The sequence below is a fragment of the Topomyia yanbarensis genome, chromosome 3 (genome assembly GCF_030247195.1).
Source record: "Topomyia yanbarensis strain Yona2022 chromosome 3, ASM3024719v1, whole genome shotgun sequence".
Taxonomy (NCBI): Eukaryota; Metazoa; Arthropoda; class Insecta; order Diptera; family Culicidae; genus Topomyia; species Topomyia yanbarensis.
The window spans coordinates 390,593,460-390,621,074 of record NC_080672.1 but is presented as its reverse complement, the minus strand read 5'-3'; the positions used below and the strand labels follow the sequence as shown (position 1 = coordinate 390,621,074).

The 27,615-nt window shown below is 39.0% G+C and overlaps 1 protein-coding gene across 1 annotated transcript in view; it reads right to left on the bottom strand.

Moving 5' to 3' along the window:
- The window catches only part of LOC131694153 (bifunctional heparan sulfate N-deacetylase/N-sulfotransferase), a 145,065-nt gene that overhangs the window by 66,159 nt on the left and 51,291 nt on the right, over nucleotides 1–27,615 (bottom strand). Inside the window, exon 3 of the mRNA XM_058982615.1 lies at nucleotides 3,817–4,020. Coding sequence (XP_058838598.1) covers nucleotides 3,817–4,020 — 204 coding nt within the window. The remainder of the gene's footprint in view (nucleotides 1–3,816; nucleotides 4,021–27,615) is intronic.

The window sequence follows — 27,615 nt, the reverse complement described above, 5'->3', positions numbered from 1 at the left end:
TTTGGAATGGTCTTGAAGAGCAGGTGCCAGAAATTGATCTTTGACGCCATTTTCAAATCAAAGATGGCGACTTCCGGTTTAGCGAAATTCGCTATAACCCAATCAATATGGGTATTTTTGGAATGATTTTGAAGAGTAGGTTCCAGAAATTGATTTTTAACTCCATTTTGAAATCAAACTCGCTATAACCCAATCAATATGGGTATTTTTGGAATGATCTTGAAGAGTAGGTGCCAGAAATTGATGTTTAACGCCATTTTGAAATCAAAGATGGCGACTTCCGGTTTAGTGAAATTCGCTATAACTCAATCAATAGGGATATTTTCGGAATGATCTTGAAGAGTAGGTGCCAGAAATTGATCTTTGACGCCATTTTTAAATCAAATATGGCGACTTCCGGTTTAGCGAAATCGATATAACCCAATCAATATGGGTATTTTCGGAATGGTCTTGAAGAGTAGGTGCCAGAAATTGATCTTTGACGCCTTTTTGAAATCAAAGATGGCGACTGCTGGTTTGGCGAAATTCACTATAACCCATTCAATATGGGTATTTTCGGAATGGTCTTGAAGAGTACGTACTGTATCGATTTTGTTGGTTATTTTCGGCAAATTTGAGACAAAGTGGAACAAAAGCAATTGAATTGAAAGACGGATAGATATTCTAGGGCGAATCAGTTATAAACTTAAAACGGAAAACTAGGACTAGGCAGGATTTTTATTCATGGTCCTGTTTCCATAACGTAAAAATAAAATTGTTCCAGGATTCGTGGCACTTTATTCACGATTGTGGGAACAGTTCTTTTCCGTGTAGTTTGTATAAATGAGAAAGACACAATAGCACCACTAGGTGGTTTAAAACAGGTTTTTCTTTGTATCACTACACTAGAACTGTACATCAAGCACGTTTAGAGGGCCGACCAGGTTGGATTGTTTTGTATTATGGTAATCCAATTTATCGGGTCCGTTCTATATCGATAGCAGACCACTCACAACGATCCGGTGTGCCTCAAGGAAGTCACCTAGGGCCACTTATCTTTATTTTACACATCAACGATCTCTGCACCCATATCAAATCTGCAAAACTATTCTACGCTGTTGATCTGAAAAACTTTCGCTCAAATACTTCAGGTCTCGACTTAGCAGTGCTCCAAGATGGTATAGTCAATATAGAGGAAGGGTGCTTGCAGATCAATGTCGATAAATGTAAGGTGATAAATTTCGGTCGCTCGACAATTCTAAGGCATTGTAAATATACCGTCCAAGCCTGTGTCCTCGAGAGGGTGGATTCTATCCGTGACTTGGCAGTGTTACTTGACAGAAAACTTCGTTTCGCCGACCAAATCACTGCTACCACGGCGAAGGATTTGGTACATTGGACTTTTGGAAACGGAGCACAGTCGATTTTCTGGATATCTATGCTATGAAATCTTTATACTGCACTCTGATCTGTAGCACCATGGAGTATGCTGTACAATTATTGGCACCATACAACGCCTTTCAAAGAAACTGGTTTGGAGAAGCTTTGTACGATTTGCTCCCCGAAAACTGTCTTGGAACGATTCTATCCGTCTTCTGCCGTATAATAATTGGTACATGTTGTTGGATTTGCCAACACTGCAGTCTTGCCGCGCTTTTTTGCAAAAAATGTTCATTTTCGATATGTTGTCGAACAGCATAGACTGTCTCGACATTCTATTGAGGATTATTTTTTTGTTCCGTAGTATAAGGATTCGTCTGCGTCTGTGGATTCCTAGGAACCGTACAGAATATGGTCAGAATTATCCGGTTGACAGATGTTGTAGCAAATTCAACGAAACTGCTTATAGTTACAACTTCAATAGAACTACATCTAGTTATAAGTTAGCAAATGAAATTTGTTAACATTGACACTACAATAGCATTAAGAGTACACTGTACGGCATATGTCGAAGATGAAATAAATAAATAAATCGATAAAAATGTCCGACAGTAGCCACCTTTATCCGAATTAGTTATGGATTTTGCGTTTCGACTTCGTCTCATCAGCATCCGACATTAATTTAGTGACAGGACTAAGTCAGCGTCGGCTTGACCCCTGCTCCAGCGTTAGCTAGTCATGCGTGATGTACCGCAAGAAAAGGAGTCCTGAATAAACTGATGAGAATTAATGAAGTCAAAACTCATCAACTTCATCATAGCTTCTTTTTTTTGAGGGCATCGCCGCAGGATTAGCTAGCGCTGGAACTAGCGTCAATCCGGCGCTAGCTTAGTTTTGTCACTAAGTTAGTGTCGGATTCTGATGAGACGAAGTCGAAACGTAAATACCGTAACTAGTTTAATTATACGTTTTGTTCCCTTAACGCGCAAATGTGGTTTATTAGGGGCGAAAAAATAGTTTTTACCTAAATTTTTTAGCACTATCGAGAAATATAGCATAGTACTTTTATCTTATTTTCTATGTTAAATCATTCATTGAATTTATGGTGCTGTGCCGATAAATACCTGGTCCCATTCTCGAAACTTTCGCCCATATTTGCAAATAAAAACAACACGTTTATCGCAGTATTCCCCATTTATCAGTTCCGGTAGTTGCTCAAATAGTAATCCCGGTGCTGCTTTATTGTCTGCAGCTCGCAAGAACAAACACAAACACTGTAAACCAAATCCACACACAGCTTAGCAAAATGTTTTCCACCCTAACGGTGAGAGGCTGGCTCGGCTCCCGGTATGGTACGGTGACCATGGACCATCCGGGCGGAGAAAGCTATTGCCGGAAAACAAAAACCCATACCGAATCCCATGTTACAATTCTCTCGGAAATCGCTTCAAATTAATAAAAGACATGAGCTTTCCTCTGTGTCCCGGCACCGCTTTCGGGAGGTGGGCACGATGTGCACCACCACGATGCAGCAGTGCCCGCCGGGTCAGTGCAGTCGCAGTGTGTAGTCGAGGGGAAAATGAGCTTCGAAAAGTTTTCTTTGTTTGCCTAATGGACTTGATTGCTTTTCCGGGCGCATCGTTGTCGTCGTCATCGCCGTCGCCATCGTCGTCGTCGTTCATTCGGATGGTCGGTGCATCCCCTGATCCCGGTCTGTTGTTTGGGCCAACGAACTGGGCGGAGGGAAACAAGTAAACACGTAGTCTCCGGTGGTTTTGGTATTTGCGTGGGTACATTTTCTTTATCTCTGTCCGCCGCTGGGCATTCAGGCACTTGTGGAAGCCGCCGAGAGGGCACACACCGATAGGACCATTTGCCGCACCGAATCCGAGCCATTTTGCAACAGTGCTAACAGTGGGGGTAAGAGCCAATTCTCTTTCCCGGCAACTCCGGGGAACGAAATGCGAAATGCTGGGCTAGTAGCACACAAGTGATAGTAATTTACTTCCAGAGCTCATGCAAATAACGTTCGGATTAAATAACCATATTTTCTGCTCAGAGCAGGCGGTCCGGCCAGAACTGCAGATGCATCCCCCGAAAATGTACCGGAGATGAAGTACAGTGCGAACGAGTTGCCTTTGTTTTGAAATTCGATTTCACATATATGTGCATAGACAAGACCAAGGGCCGGTCCTTGGGATCTAGGATGAAGCGGCTCAGAGTAGAATCATTTACATTTCCCCGTTGCATGCAGAGGGTTTTTTTTGGGAACGGAATTTGAATCAGAGCCAGAAGAATGGTTAATAAGGTTGACTCGTTATCAAACGAGATAATTTGATCACAGCTGAATACAATGAATTGTTACTGAGTGTTGAAACTGGGAATTAATCAACGGAGACTTTATGTACTTTCATTTGAATAAATCTACATAAAAATTATTTTTCAAACTCCACTTACTTGATCCGATTGTAGACGAGCAGCTCGGCAATGTCCCGTCCCAGCCGGGAGTAGGTTGTTTCGACAAATACCAGTACCTTCGGATCGATTCGGAGCCGGGCTTCGGATCGGTGGTCCGGTGCCGGCGATGCTTCGATGGGGACCTTTCCGTTCAGCATCCGGCAGTGAATCAGCGGTGCAGGTCGGGTATCACGGTGCATAAAGCTGCAAGTAGTGGGCACATAATGAAACGAAATTTGTTAGTTCGGTTTTCCTCATTTAGGCACGCCGGTATAATATTATTAGTGACAGGACACATGAGTAAGGAGTGGAGAGGGTAACTTTCCTACTTGTGTTCCGAACGGAAAATGCAGTAGCAGTATAGATCGGAGCAGAGGTTAGAGAGTACAGCTTTCTCTTGCGGCAGCAAACCCAAACTTTTTGGTCGATGAAAGGATTAAGTCACAACGGATTACGGAAGTTTGGTAGGAACAGGGATTTGCTCGTTTACTGCTAATTGAATGCTTTTAGAAGGGATGTTCGTTTTCGGTAGTTGCAGCAGCTGGCGAACCGTTTCCGACGGAAATAGATACAAAGAATGCTTTCGGGAATGATTACTGATAAAGTGATGTTCGTTGGGGATTTCTGGACAATGCCTTCTAATACCCCAGAGGAGAATAAACAAAGAAGTCTTTTACTTCGGCACTGAAAAGCTATCGAGTAGGATAGCACCTCGGAATAGGAGATAATCTAGATTAAAAAGATAATCGAATCGTGCCGGTTGTGGATCATGTATGTGGGAATAAAATTAATGAAAAATTCCCTCACATTGGAACCAGAACTACTTTAAGGCTTGTAGCTTCAATGACTTATATTCCCGGCACTTTTCAAACCACCCCACTGCATACTTAAAAATTAAATTTCCATCAACCCACCCAACGAACTCAAGCCTCTTTCGAAAGGAACCTTTACTGAAGAATATTCCATCTTGCACCGGAAAGTGCTTTCCATCAGTCACATTCTCTGCCTCCCATCGAATCGAAACCTTCAACGACGTTTTAATTACCCCTAGTCTTCGACACACGCCCCCCCCCCCCCTTCGGTTGCGTTCGACAGCATCTCAGTTCTCTGACAAACCGAAGCTACATATAACTAGTAGACCCCGGTAGAAAAACGACAGTGACAGCGATGGGTGGGTGGCTTTCTGCTCTCTGACTGAAGCCAACCAAAGTGGGCGTGAAAATACACTAAAAATACTCCAATTATCCCCGTGCAGTCGGCTCCCGCCGATGCGATGCCCTGGACTTGTCTGTTTCCGCCTCTCTCGGGAGGAGTTTGTTTTTCAACAGTGCTTGCGTTTCAGCTAAATGGCAACGATGGTGGCCGGCTGCTAATTGCTTATTATTGCAGTGAATAAAGCATAAATTTAAATTAATTATGCAATAATAAAGCGGGGGAAGAAAACGCGCTGCGCTGCCTGATGCTGCCTAGCCGGGAAATGATGGTTTCTTGCAAGGAACTAAAAGCTTCAAAAGCTACTTGGTCGAACCGCAGAAGTGTGTTATTTACAGCGCGCTCGGGGTATTCCCCCGCGATGGGAGGATTCAATTTTATGGAAATTTTCGAACCAGGCAAAAGTCACGCCTCAGCGGGGATGGGGGAGTGGCCGGAGCATTAATTTCTTCGGTAATGGACTTTTAATAAGACAGCTGAAAACTATTGAGGAAAGTTTGAAGCTTTCCGAAAAGTCTAGAATTTTGAGCGGAAAAGGCGGGGAATTGAATTTAAATTGAATCTTGCGCGGTTGTTGAAAATCTGCGTTCCGGACCGAAAACCACGGAGAATGGGGCGATGCTGGAAACGATACAAAATCAAATAAATAATGGCTCATAAAAGTGTAATGGAGCACATAAATCCGGGAGCAGCGCCCCACTGTACGTCGTTTATCATTTTGGTGAAAGTTTTCGATCTGATTTTTAACTTTGCTGGGCGGAAATCGTTGAGGAAACAGGGTGGTAAGTACCTATAGGTACTTGAGTCGGACATGGTCTGGTTACTAACTTAAATGTGCATGTACTCGCCCCGTAGAAAAAGTTGAGATTCATCGTTTTGTTATTATATTCCTAACTTATGGTGAACCTCTTCGCGTTGGTGTAACTACGTTGAAATCATCGGTATTATTAAAAAAACTAGCAGTACGGATTTTTTGACTAGTATCCTGAAATACTGTACGTACGGATTCGCTCAAAATTTCTGCGTAATTTTGGATCTCAGAGAAAGAAGGAGTACTGACAGGACATTTAAAATATTTTGACGGATGAAAACAGAAACTCATAAAAATATCAAGTTTTCGTAAGATGAACCGTTTACGAAAATCGTGACCAAGCTCCCGAAATCGTGAATAATAAACATTTTATTCATGAAACTATTCGTGTGTCCATAAAACTAATTCGCGCCAAAAATACATGGAGTCACACTCAAATGTTTGATACGGCCACGGTGCCTGTGTCCTGAATATGTTTTGTGTTTTTATGATTATAGTTCATAATTTAGGGATACTCTGATTTGCATTAACCGTTATGTGTTTAACACACCTTTAACAGTCCAACGAGGGTACCGGGTACCCACAAATTGAAATACTCATACCTGTTGCTTCCTTTAACCGATTTTGACACTTTTAGATGCTTTGGATTCAGTAACTCGTCCACTTTTTGATTCTGTAAAATTGTTCCGGATGAATGGATCTGGTTCTTGGTAGTCCGGATTTTCCGGAGTAATGTTCCAGTACTAGGGTATGATTTGTAAATTTATTTAATGTCCCAGCAATATGAGTATCAAAACTCTTCAAATTATCTCGGAAGTCTGTTATTTATTGTTGCGGGACCCTATAGCAATTTGAAAAATGGAATTTGAATAGAATGGCCACTCACGGCCCCACGGGAACCTGCTCCGGAATGTCCGTTCCGGGGTCAAATCACCAAATGGTTCCAAAACTACGAGATACAGCCTACTGATGCAATTCCAAGAATTTTGATACCCATATTGCTAGTATTTCATTGAAATTCACATATAGTTTCCCAGCACTGGAACATGCGATTCCTTTTTTTACCAATTCTAAAAGTGGATGAGTTCTTGAATCCAAAACACCTAAAAGTATCAAAATCGGTTGCAAATTACCTTAGTTATTGGCATTTCAGTTTTGTGGATACCCGGGTACCCACGTCGGCCTGTTACGTTGTAAAAAAAATCAGGAGCCCCTCCTCACTCCCCCCTTACTATATTCACAATATTATGAACCCTTTTATGCCCAACTTTTAATATTGCACCATTACGAAGATATATGAAAAAATCATTTTCCGTGGTCAACGTAAACTGTTCCTGGCAGCACTGCTCCATCGAAATCCAATCAGACTAATTGCAATAACTTCAGTTCTTGAGCTGATCCTTGTAATTGTTAATATTCAAATTAAAGGCAATAATCACGTTAATGAGCCTTACTTGCTTTTGTGAGTAAATCTCGCCTCAATCAAAAGTTATAGGACGTTGTTTGAGGGTGAAAAGTGCCTCCTTCAATGATGGAGTAAGGCGGGTTAAACGTCAACACTACAATGTCGACGATTCATTCAATAATTGTCCTTACGATATGGCAATCTTGGAAAAATATTTAGCAATATGGCAGCAAAATTCAACTTGTTAATAGATAACGACTACGTGATTAACAATAGTTACATTGATTCATACAATGTTGTTCTCAATTTCTTACTGTTACTGATATGATGCAGTTGGAAAAAATCAATTGCCAGCTTTAAAAAAGCCACATTTTCAATTATAATTCAACTACTTGAAATCACGCGATATTATGTCGAATCTAAGTGCACGAATCGAGGTTCATTCATTTTAGATATTCGCGTTTTTCGCTACAGGACTAGAACGATTTTTTGAAATATGCATGAAATTTGAAATTTACCGTGACAAACGACTCGGCAAAGATGGACTTGTCTGTCTATACCAGGACACATGCTAGTGAACTCGGGTAATTCGTAGTTATGCTGCCTAAGCTCGACCCTCATTAGCAGAAGACAAAAATTAAGGCCGTACGATATTAAGCCTGTTCTAATGACCCTGCCACTTCTAGTTTTCCGATCTATTTACTTCGCATTCTTGCTCTCACTTGAGTACTATGGCTCTAATTTTCATAACTTTCCCTACCCAGTATCTTTAGCTAATTGAATGTCGTTAAAATATAAAAAAGAAAATTTGACTAACATAGTCGCGAATAAAAAAAAGAATAATAACAATAATTAGCCTTTTCACCTTTTGAAAGTACAAATGTTCAATACCTTCGATGTTACGTAAACAAATAAATATAGCGAACCATCGAAATTACTCGAACCTATTAATATGAGTAGCACAATTCAGACTGCAATTTAATACAAAAAGTAAACCCAAACATAAATTATTGAAAATTTAAATTAAAAAAATACTTTCAATACCAGTCATTTAAAACAGTCGAAATAGGAAACACATTGCATGTACGCTGCCGTGAGGCACAAATCCTCGACTACCTAAGGGATATATTCCATTTGAGCCAGTATATTCTGATTTCTGATCCTGACGGCTTAAAACATTTTTGATAAGGCGGATTGTCGTACAAAAATGACATAATTGGCTACGACGGCATAGTGGAAAATGCCTAATCTGGCCGCGAAAGTATCGTGACACCTCAAAAAGTCCAGGAGTCATTTTTAGAGGTTTGTATGTAGATTTGTCCATTCACTTGATGTGATGAAGAAATGAAAATTTGCCACATGCGCGGATCGCTTGCCAAACAAGGATTGTGTACCGAATTTCGATATCTTCTTCCACTTTCTATACAGCTTCCTTGTGCAAATTCTGCCACCTTGTTGGTTGCCGCTCCTGCTTGGTGTTTTTGCTCAAAATGAATTGAAATTTGAATCGAAATGCTGGATTGACGTTTGAATTGGTCTAATACCATCCTGGTCATGCAGTGCCTCGTTTCCTACCGCTACCATCACTCCGCTTGATTGTCTAATGCTCTTTAAACGTCACATGAGAAAAGGCTCAATGTGTGAATCCGAGCAACTGATCCATTGTTACCGACACACTAAAGAGTTATAAACAATTGAGTGCCACTATTTTTTGAAACATGGCCTCCAGAATGATTCTATATTCATCTTAAGTTGGGGGCCCCTAAAAGCCTGGGGCCACTGGCCCTGGCCCAGTGTGCCCATGCGTAAAGACGGTACTGCTTGTGCAAAGAGTACCTAATGTTTCGTATTTTTTTTTGATGAAGTAAAATGACTTAGACATGTGCGCAAAATCTTTATTAAGGTTTCATCTATAAAATCAAAATTTTCGAGCGTAAAGTGTCAAAAACGGCGTCCACAATGACGGCTTTCTCGAAACAAGATTTTTCGAATCTGCGGGCATTCTCGTTTTTGAACCATTCAACCAATCAACTTCGCGTTTTGCCCGTCTACAACATTTTCCGGTGCTGCAACCTACAACATCGCAATATTTTAATCATCATTTACAGATTTTTTACAGCCGGCCAAAGTGGAAAAATCATGCGAAAAAACGGTATTTTATTTTCAAGTGGCCGCCATTTTGTTTCTATAATGATTTTTTTCGTTTTTAGGTTGCGGTGCCTCTATGGAATGTAATCTTTAAGATCGTTTCTTGTAGACGAGGATTGTAGACCTGTATCGTGCCCGCAGATGAGGTCGGTTTTCAAAACACCTTTTGCTGGAGCCACAATTTTGGACGCCATTTTTGACACCTTACATTCAAAAATTTTCATTTTATGGATGAATCCTAATAAACATTTTCCAGAATAGCGCACATGTCTAAGTCATTTTAATTCTTCAAAAAAAAATATTAAAACATTAGGTACCTTTTCCACAATTATATAAGAGGACACACCTAACTGTATCCTATTAACTAAAAGAGCCGAGATTTAAACGATGTACGTAATTTCAAAAGGTTAGTCGTTATTTTCATAATTTCGTTGTACGCCATCATTCTTGACCATTGTATGGAATTTGTCACCAGGACTCTGTTTGATTATATCAACAACTTTGCTCTCATTTTAGCCATTTCTTTTTACGTCAGGCCCGTGCGCGAGGGGCGATTTTTGGGGGTTCAAACCCCTCCCATGTGGGTTTTGATTTACTTTTTTAAAAACTTATGAACTTCCTGTTTAGGAAATAAATATACTACAAACCGTTTTGACACACAAATGTCACTGAGTTCAGTCACTCTAGAAACAAGTCGATGAAGAAAACAAGAAAGAAACCTTGCGAGGATGGAAAGGGATGTATGTCAAGTTGGTCGGCTTCACTGATGGATCGGTACACGTTTCGAGAAGTTTCGATATTAGCAACAGTTGTGAGTAAACCAGTTCCACAGCAGATGTCGGTCAGTGGGCTACAACGGGAACTAAGGAAGAAAAACATGAGGTCGGAGAAAATCGTTATATCATTATCTGGAGAAATTTCACCGCCGATGATCGCTACGCCGGACAGATAAGTGGATCGTGCAAATGGGCTTCGGTATCAGGTGAAATACCGCCGCCGAGGAACTCTCAGATACCAGACAAATAGGAACGAGTAGCGTCAACAAGGATAAGAAACCCTGCGATAGTGCTTGTGAAGAGATGTAAATCATTATGGTCGACAGCTCCGGATCGGTTTGTGTCTCGCCAGGTTGCAGCAGACCAGAGCAGGTCAGATAAACCGTGAAGGTTGGACAGCGAGTAAAGAACAGCAGCTATGGACAAAAATATGAACGATTGACACAAAACAAAAAGAGTAAGAGCACAATCGCTCCTGAAGTCGTACCCAACGGTTGCCGCAGACGGATCAGGATTGCGAGATATAAGAGGTTTAGGCTTAGTCAGCAGGCTTAACTACAAAGTCCAATACAATGGGGATGAGTGTTCGATATTCCACGGATGCCTTCGTTAACATATTGAAAAGTCAGAATGACGGAATTCGGATTGAAGATGTCGACAAGCAACGAACTTAGAGTTAAATTTTTTTAAGAACATGCGTAAAACACCCTTTTCCAAAGTCTTGGGTTAGGGGGATCTCTAGACTGTTGCGAAATACATCATCTTCCCTATCGAAGACATGTGCCAACTTTCATCAATATCGAATTGAGTTATACCTACTTGTTAACAGATTTGCCATGGAACTGCCATTCCAAATTTTGTAATTTACTTCACGTGATAGATTAACCCTCCGGCTCTCGCGCCGTTGTATTTTGTGCAACACCTTCCGAAACTCTAGCGAAATATTCTGCCAGCACCAGCGGCTGCTCATTCGGGGAGCCATCCCGAGCAAATACTCATGGGTTCAAACACCACATATCCCCTTGAAAAGACCTTAAACATGGTCCGTACCAAAATTCACAACCATCAAGACACCATAAAATGGTCTCAATAACCCATAAATACACCAACATATGGTATTTTATATAGGATCTACCGGACCATCGTGATGGTGTTTTCATGGGTTGAACCCATTTCAAACACCCATGTCAAACCCCATGAGCATGGGTGTATTATGGGCTTTTCGTTTGCTCGGGATTCGCGTGAGTTACGGAGAGTTAAAGACCATGTGAAGAGTCGCATGAAAGTGAAAATGATTAGAGATAGCTTTTAAATTTCACAAGCACGTAAAATAGATGAGTCGTGACTCCTACACTAGGAATCATGAATCAGAGTCAACCTTAGTAAATTTCATTCGTTAAACAATCCATGAAAGCCATATTTCCTGGGTTACATCATCAGCTATAGCCTCAAGCTAAGGTAATATTTTGACGTACATGTCTTTCCACCAATAGTGCTTTCGAAAGCGAGAAATGTTTTGTCTACTACAAAAACCCATTGCCAGCTATGATGGCCTTACGCGACATGTGAAAAAGATTTCCGAGTATGAACCATAAAATGAACTGTCCAGTCACCCACGGGCTCAAGTTCTAGCGAGAAAAAAACGTAATGTTTTGATTCACTGTAGTCAGTGAGTGGAAATTGTGAAATTGGGAATATTATAGAAAGTTTGCTTGTTGTTGGGCTGGGGCTCACAGGAAATCTTAAGGTTGAACAGAGAATGGGCAAAAATCGAAAACAAAAAATAGCAGTTTTCTTCCACGCCGTGTGTTAGAACTTCATAAAAATCAATCAGCAGTACTGTAACAACATTCTACATGAGCTGATTGATTTTTATGCAGATCTAACACACGGTGTGGAAGAAAACTGCTTTTTTCGTTTTCGATATTTGCGCATTCTCTGTCCAACCTTAAACATAAATGTCGAATTGCTTATTGAGTTAATATTGAATGTGAATAAAAAGCATAAAATTGTCCATGTAATTTGTTGTTGAAAACTGAAAAGAAAAAAAAAACAGTGGCCGCGTCGTAGACCGTTCCGTGCACAGTTCACGAATCCATGAATATTATTTTATGATTTGGTGAACTATTTCGTGTATCGTTGAATAATATTCCAGGTTTGGAGAAATAGTTCACTAGAAAATATCAAGTTTAGATTTTGTGGACTAATTAACAACCACGAAAACTACATAGCAATCAATATGTAATAAGTCACGTATCAGTTCACGTCCTATAGTCGGCTCATAAAGAATGATACTAAATGTAGGGATAAAACTCTAGTGAATAATAGTTCACGGACAGAAAAACGGTTTTGTAATGCATAGCGGAAACTATTATTTACGTTCATAAAAAATAACTGTTGTTATCCATAAATAAAAGCGATGTGCAGGCGTTACTAAAGGAAAGTTGAAAGCAATTATAAAACACGTAGTATTTGGACATGGTCCTGTTTTCGCAACGTAGAAACGTGATTGTTCCAGAAATCATGGTACTTATTCGCGAATTTAAGAATAATTAATTTTTCGATCTAGATTTCGGAATTCTCAAAAAAAAAAAACAAAAACTTGCATTTTTTTCAGTTACATAATTTTTTTTAAACCCTTTCCTAGTGTGCTCAAACCCTCCAAGCTTCAAAAGATTATTTTGTAAAAATTTATGAATTTTCATAAAAAAAGGTGGAAAAAATACATGTATTTCCCTTATAAAACTTTAATCACCCTGGGGACACATGTTGAAATGGTCCAATTTCGATCAAATTTCGCCCGATTTTTTTTTAAGCTTTGATTCATTTTTTTAACCAGCCACTCTAATGACCTGGCACTGCGTACTAAAGCTGATATTATCAAACAGCACATGTTAAAATACGGAGAGGTGTCGTTAAGGAAGATACTTGGAGGAACATCTTCCCAGATCTTCGCAACAGCGTTCGTGTGGTGTGAATGCGTTTGACAAAACGTTTCCCTTCCTACCTGACCATCCAATGCAAATCACAAGGTGTAATCAGCCACTACACCACAGAAGCAACCAAGAATGGTACACAGTCGTCCTATGTTAAACCACAACCCGTTATTAAACCAAAGACTGCGGATCGCGCATTAACAAACACTAACTTAACAACGTTCTGGCTCAGTTCCACTAAACCAACTGTCATTACCAATAGCAAAATAACAACGATTACACCAAATGCATCCAAACCAACACCCCCAAAAAAATCTAATGCCAATGCAGATCGATTTGAACCAGCGACCCATAAGCACAATAAACAAATAAGAACATCCGACCGTGAGCAACACGAATGCAGTACCGATGACAACATGAACGTGAACGAAAACGCGAGAGAAGGCAAATCGAATGATCTGCAAGCTAATGTTCCACCGATAAGGAAGAGGATCTCAGCACGTAACAGCAAGCTGTGTCAACGAGACCCGATGGACAGGCATTTGAAAATCTCATTTTAATTTTTTACATGTTTTAAAGTTATAAAAGACCCGCGGCTCAGTTATGCTAACGCATGGAGCCGTGTCAAATAAACAAAGGGTAAAAAAGACAAACTGATCAGTTTTAGCAAACTACCAAAGAAAATATTATTACGATTCGTCGTCTCAGTCTACTTTCTACTTCTGCCGATATCAGAGCGAAGCGAACGACAGAGTCACTTAAAGCTTGTTTACATTATCTGAAGAAAAAAGGAAACTGCTGACGCTGCGCTCTATCGTGATGAGTGAAACCCATAAGCAGAAAGTAGAGCTCCGGCCAAATACGGTCTTCATTAACTTTAAATCTTTTCGTATCAGGCCGAGTATTTGGGATGTGAATGATTTACTGAAGTTGAAAATGGAGCTTAGGCTTACATAAGTCGGTTTCATGCAGCGCAGATAAAAGTGACGTTTGAGGGCTGAGACTCGGAAAATATTTCACCGAAAATCAGCAAACCAATCTCACTTTACTGAGTTATCAGTTTCTAGATTTACTGACTTTACAGCTGTTGAAAAATTACCGAGCCGAATTGAGTGTGTAAGGCATGGTCCAGAAGAAAAAATCATCAGTTCGCTTTTTGACGCCCTAGCAGCTGATTGCGGTTGACCGTCAAACGCAGTCAATCGCTCGTTGGTTAGCCAAAGCCGTCAATATGGGGGATGGGGGAGAGATATAAAATACGTGAAGTTACAAACAGCGGTGTAGCTTGTCGGTTTGAATCATTCGTCACTCGCTTGCCAAACGAGCAACATCATGACTATAACGTCCGGACAGTATAATAAGCGATGAAACATCGTTATCCGTGTTTGAATTTGCACTCGTTTTTTTGCTGTGTGCAAACATATACGCAGAGTTTGTGGAGAGACGTTGAAATCGATTGCCGAAGCTGCCTGGTTAAAATTCGTTGCAGACCAATGATGGCTCCATATATACTATAGCTAGTGCGTCAGACTGGTAATCTGAACATAATGTTGTTGCGTAGTGCTAGAGGTGTGACGTTTATGTTGATTTGTTCCAAAATAGCTGGGGCATCTATACGACCTTGCAAAGTGTCAGCGATGAACAAAGCTCTTGCGGTACTCCTTTGAAAGGGGCTCTAGTTGAATCAGTTGAAACCGGGTTTCATAGCGAGGTAGTCGGGAAGGACATCTCCATGGCAATCTACGAAGCGCGAAACGTAAAAAGCGACGCTGAACGGACTCTATTCTCACAACGCCGTTATTGTAGTTTGGACTCCACTTCCACTTCGGAGCAATGTTCTAGGATTGATCGCGATAAAGAGCAGTAGAGCGATTTGAGACAGTAGATATGCGTAAATTTTTTGGCTATCCTGAAGATTCATCCCAGTGCTCGAAATGCTTTACCAACTGCATCGGAGACGTGTTGTTTAAACGTAAGTCGAGAATCCAGAATCACTCCCAGATCTTTGACGTGACTGACGCGAAGATGGCAGTTAAAATGAATCGAATCCTTTTTCCGTGAAAGTGATATTACCGAACACTTCTTCAGGTTCACGCACATGCGGTTTGTGTTACACCAATCAGCAAAGACATCAACCTGCTGTTGGAGAAATCTACAATCTTCAATTGAACGAATTAGGCGAAATATCTTGATATGATCTGCGGAGGACAATCGTGGAGTCTTCAGAACTAGATGTACATCATTGAAGTATAGCAGAAACATCAACGGTTCCAAGTGGCTTCCTTGTGGTATTCTTGACGTACAAGTGAAGGAGCGGGGCCTGACAAACTTCTATGGTAACCGCTTTCTCTCGGTCTGTGAGGTAGGATCGAAACAACTGCAAAACACTACCATTTTTTCTCCAAATCTCTCCATTTTTGCGATTGCGATATTGTGGTTTACTTATCGAAAGCTACAGATAAGTCGGTGTAAACAACGTCGGTTTGAGTACGACGTTCCATACTCTCTGTTATGTAGGATATTAAACACAGCATGTTAGATGCTGCACACGTTTCATATTTCAGATATACGTGATGAGGTTTTATCACTAAGGCATCTGATTACATGCTTCTGTAGGTATTTCTAAAGCACGGGTGGACTCATGGGATTTTATTTAGAAGTTTAAAAGAGGAATTGGTATAGAGACGATCACGTTCCCAACGGAGCGTTGTGAATTATTATTTCAAACAGTTTTGTTAAGAATTTTGAAACTGGTATTGTTGCTTCATTTGAAACACATTTCGAATTTTGAATCAAGAGTATTCAGCACACTATACCCACTTTCGATCGACTGGGGAAAATAATGTCGAGTCAAGTAATAACCGATGGACATGTTCAGGAGTGGTTCAATTCTATTTTTTTGTGGCAAATAATAGTACTACTAAAGTAAGTACAGCCATTGCAAATATCGCCCTGGAGAAAATGTTCATTGTTTTAAAGTCCTTGCATATTTCAGAATACTGAAAGCGATGGCATTTTTTTTAAATTTGATAATTAGCGATTGAGATTGTTATTTACCAACTTTAAAAAAAATCATCCCAAGCAATTTACTTGGAGTTTCCGACAATTTACGGCACATATTTAGAAGGAAAAAACATAATTGTATTCTTATTTATTGCGGTTATGCATCTGACATTACCGAAATTTTCTGGAAATTTTCCTTCTGTTTTTACAATTGTTGTCCAATTCATGGCTGCTGTTCAGGCCGTAATGAAACTGGCAAAAACAGCGTTCAGTACCCCCAAATAAGCAGCCGGCTCATCGGAAGGGAAGCTAGTATTAATGACCACGGGATCACATTCGAGACATAGTGGGTAAACATTTTAGAGGTTTGGTGTCTTTTCTTTTCTTTTATACTGGATAGAATCGAATATTATTTTTATAACTTCGATTTTTATCTAGATAAGTAGTAACTAGTAGATCAGCTATGTTTTTGACAGGGACGACCCAAGAAAAATCTTTCCTTTGCAGAGTTGCTTGCTTCGAATCTTTTAACGTATCAATGGAGGGTATATAGTTCCTATATCTTTTGTAGATTGCTAGATGGTAAACGAGATAAGAAAATTTCTATTAGGCGGAATAGTGAGCATCCTTGTCAAACAGCCTTATTGTCGTGGTATCACTGATCTGTAGCACCTCCCAGCTGTAGGTGCTAGCAGCTTGCCAAACCTGGCCAAAAATTTACTGACCTTTGGGAGCTATAATGAATCATAGTATATGTTGCTTTAGACAGTCTCGTTTATATAGCTTCGAACCAATCCTTTTGTTTGTGATGTAAAACTTGAACCCCTAGCTACAGATCACTTGCCGGATCATCAGTTTTTGGTCGAATTTATTGAAGGAAACAAACTGGAATTAGCTCGGTGCTGCTTTCGCGATATTTCGAATTGACCACATCGGGTTTTCGACGTTAATGTGCCGGGTTCTAAGTGAAACAAACTTTACGTTTTTTCTCTTCGAATTTAATTTTTTTCCTAAACACATTTATAGCATTTTTAAACCAAGTATATGTCTCGAAAAACATATTTATATCATAGGCATATATAAAAGTTACGATTTGATGATTATGACAAATTCTCTTAGGTCATGTATCAAGAAATTGTAAATCTTTTAAGAGATTTTTTTTCGAAAAAATTCAAACTATAATTACAATTTCACGTAGCTTTCCTTTCTAGAAAATTGCACAACAGCTACTTTTCACATTCGAAAGCCACCTTAAAAATCATTCAAAACAGAAAATAGTTTAATGCGAATTAAAATATACAACAAGCAGACCGAAACACATAAATGTCAAACCTAATTTACTTTTACCCGAATCAAAAGAAAGAAAAAAAACTTCAACAAAATCAAAAGGCCATAATATTTCTGTACGTTCCGAACCGTGATAGCAGTTTTTTGAGAACATTTTGGACCGGGAAAAAAATGCTCGAGGGAACTTTTCTCGAAGAAAATTCGCTTCCTTCTACACTACCAGTAAGAACTTGTTATAATCTTCACGGGTTAAAAAAACGGTACAAAATGTATGCCATTTCCCGTATGAGGACCCCCAGTGGACCAAGTGGAGCCACGAGGTGGAAATTGAAATTTTCAAACGAGTAGCTAGAAACAAGCGGAAAAAGAAAATTATTTTCTATTTCTTTTGAACTTTTGGCTGCTGCTACGACTGTTAGGTTGTCCGTGAAGGAGGCAGGCATTTAAATAATCTTCATTTTTCCATACAGTTTTCAACCGGTACCGGGCGAAGAGAGTTCATGAACAAGGGTACCAAGAAGAAGAAGAAGAAAACTAAATTCGGTCTTATTTCATGAAATGCTTACCCCTGCTGTTTTCCTTCTATTGTACATAATCTATGGGGAAGAAGTGGGAAAGGAGATGAAAACCCTGGCTTTTGATGATGCCTTTTCTGAAGCTGCAATGACATGGAATGTGCATTTTGCGCATCCTGTGTCTCACTGTGACTCACCAACCATTGCATTGTGAGCGGCCCCGTTGCAGAGAAAGGAACGAGTCGCAGTTATTCTTCATAAACATCTTCGAAATCGCTGCTTGATGTACTACTTTTTTTTCTTCTCGTGAGCATCATCCCAGTCATCTCAGCAGCTACTACTACCGGCTGAGCGATTCCTCGACATGCGGAGGAACTTGAAAGGAATGTGAGATTTGTAAGAGTTTTTCCCCATTTAGCGAAAACGACGATACCAGAAGAATGGAAAATATTTCAAATATGTGGTGATGGTCGAACCGTTTTTTTGAGTTTTTTTTTCGGGGGGTGGTAGTTATTTCCGTGACCGAACGGGTATTGTACAGAAACAGATTTTTGAAGAAACGGACACCGTGAGAAATTTTGGACGAAAGTATAAAGCACAAAGCTTCGTAGTAACCTAACGATGGGAAGTATTGTTAGTAACGGTTTCGACCGATGCGGTGATAGCCAATTTGTCTGAATCTATCGAGATATAGCGAATTTTGCACCAATAATCTTTTTCACTTTTATGTTTAATGCCACAAAATAAGAAAAACTTCGATTGAGGGCAATAAAAGTTCATCAAGGAAATGACACTGGGTGAAAAAACAACATGCCAAACTCGAAGACCGATAACCAAAGCATCTTTCCAACCAACGCGATGACGACACGAAGAACTACTTTCGGGTGCACATTGCAATAAATGTTCTTTATGGATGTCTCGCTAAGCGTTGGAAATATTGTACATGAAATAAGGGAACCGGAAGCAGTTCAGATGGCAGCTGGCTGCTTGCTTCCCCACGTAATGCACAAGTTGAGTATTGAAAAAAAGAACTCGTTAAATGGGGGGACGGGGAAGCAAGTGCCAGCTGCAAGTGGATGAAATAAATAATACATGTGCAAATTTACATTATATTTCGAGTGGTGCGATGTTCAGTAGGTATCGCTAAATGTAGTTCCCCTCGGGGAGAACCTAAACTGGTGTACCCGACCAGCAGCAGCAGCAGCAGCGGCTTGGTCCGCCCACAGTCGGAATTAGGATAAACCCGGCAAAGAGGAGAACGTCTCTTTGCATTCGGTAGATTTGTGTCATCCTCACAGTTCACTGCATCTCCGAAATCTTGGTTCTCCTTGGTTCATTTACAAAAAAAATGTGCTTGAACCAGTTCCAGGATCTGGGTTGGTAACTGGGAGCAACAGCTCGTCCGGACGGAAGCAATCTCGGATTTATTATTCATTCGGGCTTGGATATTTACGATGTAGTAGCCAGCTTTGTATTACTTCCGTCGCGTGTCCACCAGAACCTCCGGAGAACTGTGGGAGTGAAGCAGAATTTTCATGAAGTTTATATAAACGTCTTTTGATGCATACACCGATACGGGATTGGTCCGGAGCTGGTCGTAATTTTCGTTTCCGACACGGAAGTGACGCTTAAAGTCTAATCGGAAATATTGTCGGAACATCACATTAAACTGGTAGTAAGTGGAAAATGGGTTCCAATGGTTTCGGTGATAATCGCTTACGGGATAATAATTCATGGTTGAAATTCACGAATTAATCGGAGAATAACGGGTTGCGATAATTCGGAACAAGTTATCCATTCCACCTTTTCCGAAACTTTTCCAAAATATCGTAAGAAGAACATTTAATTCGTGTTTCTTTTATTTCGAACAGTTTGATGAGAACGTTTTGATGAAGATTACCATTACCAACCACCAAAGACAACGGTCATAATATTCAGTGTGCTCTCTACTTATGCGCGAGTCAGCTCGAAGCGAACAGCAAAACCAGTAACTTTTATATTGTCTGGCTTGTCTGAAGAACAGACAAATGGGTGGGCGTAGCGTAGTTGGTAAATCGATTGCCTTGTACGCAGCGCACCTGGGTTCGAGTCCCAACCCCGCACATAGGGTTAAAAAAAATCATAAGAGATTTTTCTAACCCGAAGAGGCGAATGACCTTAAGGTTAAAACCTCTATAATCAAAATAAAAAATAAAAAAAATAACAGACAACGCCGTGGTGATATTTTCGAGATGAGTGAGTCGCAGAAGCAAGAGTGGTAGATCCGGCCGGTAGATACTGACATCTGCATTGTTCGCCTAGGAGCGAACATTCGTGATGTGGAACTCTTGCTTGGTGAAAATGGATGTGTGTGACTATGTTACAATCAATATATCATATATAGGAGCAATGCAAATAGGCAAAAGCGTGATCGAAATTATTTTGACCATGGAAAAACAATTTTTGGACTTTAGTGTCTTTAACTAAGTTTATTTACAAAAAGTTTACCATTTTACAGAAGTATCAGTTTAGTGATTGATCTCCCTAAAGTTGAAAAGCAAATTTTTATTTGGCCATTTATGAAAATAAAAAAAAACTGTATTTAGCAAAGTTGTAGGGAATATAATAAGTCAATTTACTGAAGAGATTATGTGTCTATCTGTGTGTTTTAATAGACATTGGTGGACTTTTTAATCCTGATATTGAGTGTACGGTTTAGATGTGCGGCCGTATGGAATGAGCGTTTATTTGTTCGCGCTTGAGACTGCGTTAATAAGATTTGAAGTTCTGTTGCTTTCACTAGATCATCGGGACGTTTTTGTGTTTGTTCGTCTTTGTGTATCATCGCGAAGGACACGAGTGTTTGTATGTTAACGTGTTCGATTGCTTGGGCTAGTGCATATTGCGTGTGCTTGCGTGTATGTATCGTCGCGTGTTTAAATTCGATTTCGTAACCGTGTGGACACACATATTCGCATATTAGCGTGTGTCCTTGGATGATCGCGCACGGACCGTGAATCTAATGCCTAATTTTCGGAATATGGTTCAGATGCAAGAATGAAGTGAGTAAGTTTCCCCACAAGAGTTCCCGGTCCCATCACCATGAAACGTCTTGTGGATATGAGCGTCATTTTTATGATTGGTCCAACTGAAGTCATGAACCTATGCTGCTAGGACCGAGGGTAGGGACTTCCGGGTGGTGAATAGGTGATCGCCCGAATATGGGCATTGGTATGGTGCTTTGATAGTGTTTTAAATGGGATCAACCCATGAAAATACCATCACAATGGTCCGGTAGATCTCACGTAAAACCATATTTTGGTGTATTTATGGGATATTGAGACCAATTTATTGTATTTTGATGGTTATGAAACTTGACTTGGAATAAAATTATGGTCTTTTTAAGAGGCTGTATGGTATCTAAACCCATGAGAATTTGGTCGGGAATGCAGTTCTACCGAGGAAGGAAAGGAATGTTAGTTCGACACTTGCTGTAAATAGAGAATGAGATTGCATCTCTGCATCTCTGAGCATCACGGAAAAGGAATTAGTGTTAGTAGGAAAGGGAAAAGATTAGGAGTTAGGTTTCGGTAGACAATATGTTCTTAGTCATTTGTATGAAATTCGCTCGCGATCAATTTCCGAGAATTTAAACGAGCAACTAACGAGCGGGTGTCCGGAGTAGCCGGCCACCAGAAGTGTTGCTTCTTATTTGCACTTCAATGATTATTTCCAGTTTTTTTAGTTTTAGTTGAGCTTGAGCTTGAACTTCAGGTTAAATAGTGAGGAAATGGCTTGAAATTTTTTCTAATATTTTTTACACAAGGAAAACTGTCAAAACAACAGAATAAAACAGCCTCGAAAAAATTAATCGTTGGGTAGTAAACAAACCGAAGCTGCGACAGAAAACTTGAATTTATTTGTGAAGAACATATGAAATAATTTTGAGCGGCCAAAAATGAGGGTTAACTGTACCAAAAGTTTTATACTTTGCATGACAGATACATCAACCGTTCCACGTGCGCGTCGTTTGTTCCACTTTCATGTCAGCATAATTTCGTATTCATGAAACTATTTGTGTCTCCACGAAACTAGTTCACGCTAACATATACATGGCGTTACATTCAAGTATTCGATTGGGTTGCTGTGGTTATTCCCCGGGCATGTATAGTCTATTCACGTTATCGTGATGTTTTTCCACGAGTTTGTTATCGAATTTTTCTGCAGAATAATGTGAATCTTCCCGAGCAAATTCTCATGGGCTCAAACACTATACAACCCCATAAAAATATGCATAATACCATAAATCATGGTTCCGAATTTGACACGTGGCGTAATGTGACTCATGGTCGTGATACCAACAGCTTTATCGTGACATTCGTCGTAATTTCGCTTCGAATTATTGCATTAAGCTATTTTTTTTTATTTCAATTATAGAGGTTTTAACCTTTAGGTCATTCGCCTCTTCGGGTTAGAAAAATCTCTGATGAAAATTTCTAACCCTATGTGCGGGGTCAGGGCTCGAACCCAGGTGCGCTGCGTACAAGGCAATCGATTTACCAACTATGCTACGCCTACCCCCTATTATGCTATTTTTGGTTTACTATCCCGTTTTCTTTTCCGAGCAAAGTGATTATTTGAACTGGATTATGAGACTGTAACCGATTCGCGGTATTTTGTTCTTTGAACTGTTTAACGAACACGATTTGTGACTCTCTAGTGTATTTTGGTACTCAGTACAGTTTTCGATTTCTGTCCGGGGCATAAAACTGAACCTTATCAAATATATAACGATGTTTGAGGCCCTAATAGTTTTCTTATACATACTGCTCGTACCTATGATTGGCAGGGTGTCGGGCCATCACGCCGAAGAACGTTAGGCCGAATGAACATTGGGCCGAGTGGACATTAATCCGTAGGCCAAGAAGCCGAATGTCTATCAGGAAGAGGAAAAAAGGCCGAAGCTTATCTTATGGAGCTTTCGGGTATTTTCGCTTTGTGTTGAGTTTTTATACCGCGATTAGACATTATTATTGTTTTATTGCCTGAAAATTAATAAAAATCAGATCTTTCAGATTTATACTGTATACTTAATTTTCATAGCAAAATAAATGTTATTAAAATTGCGTTTGTTTACGCTGTGCCAATTACTAAACCTGCCTAACTAGTGCGAATTTGAGGTGACAGTTCGGTGACTGTTTCCTTTCGAGTCCAACGCTGCATCGTACAAGGACGGCAGTTTTTATTTGAATGCCTTCAACCCCTTCGCACCACAACGCTGTGACTGAGGTTTCGCCATACTACTGGGATAAGCAAATAAAATGTTATAGCGTCGTGAAAACGCCTACACGCATAATAATCTACAGTGGTTATTTTTCAAGACAGTTTTTCAATAATTATTTTTTTTGCTTATTATCCTTCTTTTTATCATGAGCTGTTCTTTCGATGAATATTTCTGTTTTATTTCTAAGAATTTTCCACGTTCAACAAGTTACTTTTTTATGAAAATTGATTAAAGAATAATAGAGATAATGATGAAATTTAATATGAAAGGCAAAATGCCCTATAACCCCAACTTCTCGTATTCTGACAAAGGTTAAAAAGATTCCGTTCAATTTCTGAGATTTTTTCACATTAGAGAAACTGAAAAATATGTATGATTTACAACACGGAGCAGAATTTTTTTTAAAATAAGGGATTTTTGGGACAAACTGACGCAGTACCTCACTTTCCCGTAGTTTTCATGAAACAGAAATATCTCCATTCACACACGAAGGTTATTTCCTTTTAAACGAGGTATGAATTGTTATTTTCTGAGTGCCACTTCAAAATATACAGCATTGAATATATTTTTTCTCCATATTTTCCCATAGTACCAATTTCCAAAATTTCAAGCAAAGTGTCCAAATGATGTGAAATTTGGCATCTGAGCTTACTTTGACATTTGTTACTATATGAGATGGGGGGCCTTCGAGAATTAAAAAAAAATGTTTTTGCAATACCCTAATCATTCATTCGGCTTAACGACCATACGGCCTAGTGACGATTCGGCCTAATGACCATTCGACTTAATGACCATTCGGTCTAATGATCATAATAACCCAGCATCGATTGGTAGCTAGCAGCTAGCCAAAACTATCTTATATTTAATCAAGCAGTTGACTCCATGTATGGTCTGGGTCATCTGGCATAAAGTCATTTGGTATAAGTTCATTTGGCATAAGGCCATTTAGCATAACGGACTTTTTGCATAACGGTTATTTGGCATAATGGTTATTTGTTATTTGTGATAATTGATCACACTGAAACACATTTGGCATAACGAACATTTGGCATAATTTATTTTATCTCCAGTATAACGACCATTTGACATAACGGTCATTTGGCATAATTTCTCTTTTTGCGTATAGTGAGGGTTATTAGGTATAACGGATATTTACCATAACGGACACCTGGCATAACGAACATTTAGCATAATTTTTTACCTGCAGGGAAACATGCATAGTTTTAGGCCGTGCGAGAAGTAAGGTCATTCGGCGTAATATTGAGCCGTGCTACTGCTGAGGGTTCAAATTTAACTAGTTCTTTTTTACAAAAATAATAAATAACATTTACGTCTAATGTGACTATGCCGCTTCAAGTCCTAATTCATAGCCCCTATGTTTGAGAAATCCGGGCAAACGAGTAGATTACAGGTTTGCTTGCGCTGGACCGCCGCTTCCAACGCCTCAGTCTCGGTTATGTGGCAAAGCCGCATGACACTGGCTACCCCCAAAAGCCAGAGTCTAAGAACCGATGATTCGATATACAGTGAAGGCCTGATTTTATCAGCTCCCGATTTTGTCAGTTTTTGACCTGATATTGTCAGCATCATATGAAAATTGATTGTTAGTAGTTTGATGGACTCTAGCAGACAAACCAAGTTGAATTCGAGTAAATTCTTTCTTGAGCATATTTTTCTTATATTAAATATCCGAAATATGTAAAAATAGAAATATATTTTTTTAAATCTTGCACTATCAGACCCCTTAAGAGAAATTTAAACTAAGTAATCAGAAAAGGTTATGAGGCTACACCTATGGACTAATGAAGAATATCATAAGAGTTTCTGTTTATGAAAAAGAAAGAAAAATATATGTCCCGATTTTGTCAATGTCCCCGTTTTATCAGCCTAAAATTCACCAAGGAACTAAAAAAACGGGTCTTCGCAGTATATAAACTCATTCAACAAACCATCGGTTGAAAAACTTGGCTATATCCAGAAATAATAAAGTTCCCTATCGCATGGATCGAGCGGTATATAATTCGAAAGAACAGCTCATGATATTAAGAAGGGTAATCCTAATTCTAATTATTGAAACGCTGTTTGGAAAGCTAATACTCACTGGCGATCGTAATAACGATAACCAAAACAATACATACTTCCAGTATCTAGTGGATCGCTGTTCTAGTGCGATACAAAAACCCACAAAAGCTACAAAATGATTGCAAAAATGAGCAAATAAAAGAATTTCAAAAGTGAAACTCAAGAGAACTGCTCTGATTTAAAAGAAAACAAAATCAATTAAAAATGTAATTACTCGAAATCATTGACAAGTTATGTAAAACAGCACATTTTTATTATATTGATATTGGAGAGACGTTTCGAGTTCCTCTCATTAGTATCCGACACTAACTTAGTGACAGGACTAACACATTGATGTTGCTTAGTGCGGCTTTAACCATACGACTCATTCATCGATAAACTACACATTCATCTGTTATACCAAATGACTTTCAGTGAGATCACTTAGCAAAATTGTGCCAAATGTCTGTTATGCTAAATGTCTGTTATGCCAAATGATAGATTTCCAGGAGTTTAAAAATAATTATGCCAGATGTCCGTTATGCCAAATAACCCGCAGAATGATCACTTCTCAAAATTATGCCAAATGACCATTACGCCAAATATCTGTTACACTAAACGTCCATTATTCCAAATTACCTTATGCCAAAAGACTATGTCAAATGGCTTTATCCCAAATGGCCCGCTCTCCTTCAAGCATAATGTTTCAAATTTTAAGAAATAGTTAGCATAAAAATTTCAAGACCATGTGCAGAGTTGAATTAAAGTGGAAATGATTATCATCTAAATATCACAAGCACGCAAGTTAGTTCGCGAATAAATGAAGAATCAGCTCAGAAATCCATGATTATTGTTTTATGAGTTTGTGAGCTATTTCACGAAAACAAATGGTAAGTCGTGACTAATCTACAATTAATTTTGAATCAGTTAACGAATCCATGAATATTATATGATTTCATTGAAACGAATGCACAGTGGTCCAGAATGCAAATTTCGCAGGAATTTTGAGATTTTACTAAATCTAAGTATGAGGAGAAGTGTTCGTAGTTTGTAAACTCCTTCTTTTTGTTAAAACGACAGTTAGGGTGGTTCAAATTTTACCAAGAGCAAAAAAATTACTTTTGAATCATTCTAGCTAGAGCCACGCGACCTTCAGCGAAGTTGTAGAACAACAAATTTTGGAAAAGTTTGCTTAAGACATGTAAGCTCTATCTGTCATACTTTTCATTTTACAACAAATTTAAAATCGAAGGGTAGGGTGTTTCTTAGAAAAACAATTTTATTCAAATAACTTTTGCGGTATTGATTTAAAACTGAAGTAGTCTTCTGACAGCTTTTAGATTGTTTTAAGGCAAATTATTTGTTTCATGGCACCACATATCTAACTATTTTCGTTGAAAAGTTATGAGCACTTTTTCGTCTAAAAATGAGGTTCTTTGGAATAACAGTATGACTAATTGGGGCAATCAAAAAATAATTCTTTTTCGTCTATAAAATGGGTTTGATTAGAGTTATATTTGAGGAAAAAATGGCGAACATGATATTTTTTTTTAATTTAAAAAAATATATTTTTGATATATTAAGTGCTTATATCTTTTGAACAATAGAAGCGAAAATTTTGATGTGTTAGAAGGAAATATTCGTCTTCAAGAACTCTAGAAAACATCTGAAGGGGTGGGGTTATTTCTAATTTTTTTTAATTAAAAAAAAACTTTTTTATGGCTCGAGGTTGAGTTTTGCTGTCTTCCAGAAAATTGAAGAAAATAAACTTTTGAAAAAAACTTTGTCGAAGACACTGGATTTGCCAAAAAAGTTGGGGTGTTCCTTAAAAAATGGTTTTACATTTCTTATAAAAGAAATGTATAGAATTCGCTCAAACTTTCAAGATTTTTTCCGAGGCCCGGAGGGCCGAGTCTTATACACCAATCGACTCAGCTCGACGATTTGGGACAATGTCTGTGTGTGTGTGTGTGTGTCTGTGTGTGTGTGTGTATGTAACGGACAAATTCTCATTCGTGTTTCTCAGCAATGGCTGAACCGATCTTATCCAAACCAATTTTAAATGAAAGAACTAAAAAACAGTATGAACGCTATTAATTTGTTTTTGATTCTGATGTTTAGTTTTTAAGATATAAATGTTTGAATGCGTAAAAATGGCGCTTTTTGCAGTTTTTTTAAATTATCTGCCGGAATTGACAATATAGATTAACAATTTATATGTTTTTAGACAGCTTAAATGAATACCTTTCGAACAAGCTATAGATTGTTGAAATCGGACTATTATCAAAAGAGATATTTAATATTAAATGCGGACGAAAGATTTCTATCATTTCCCATTGCCAGAAATATGACCAAAAACATGTAATCTATTATTAACGCCAA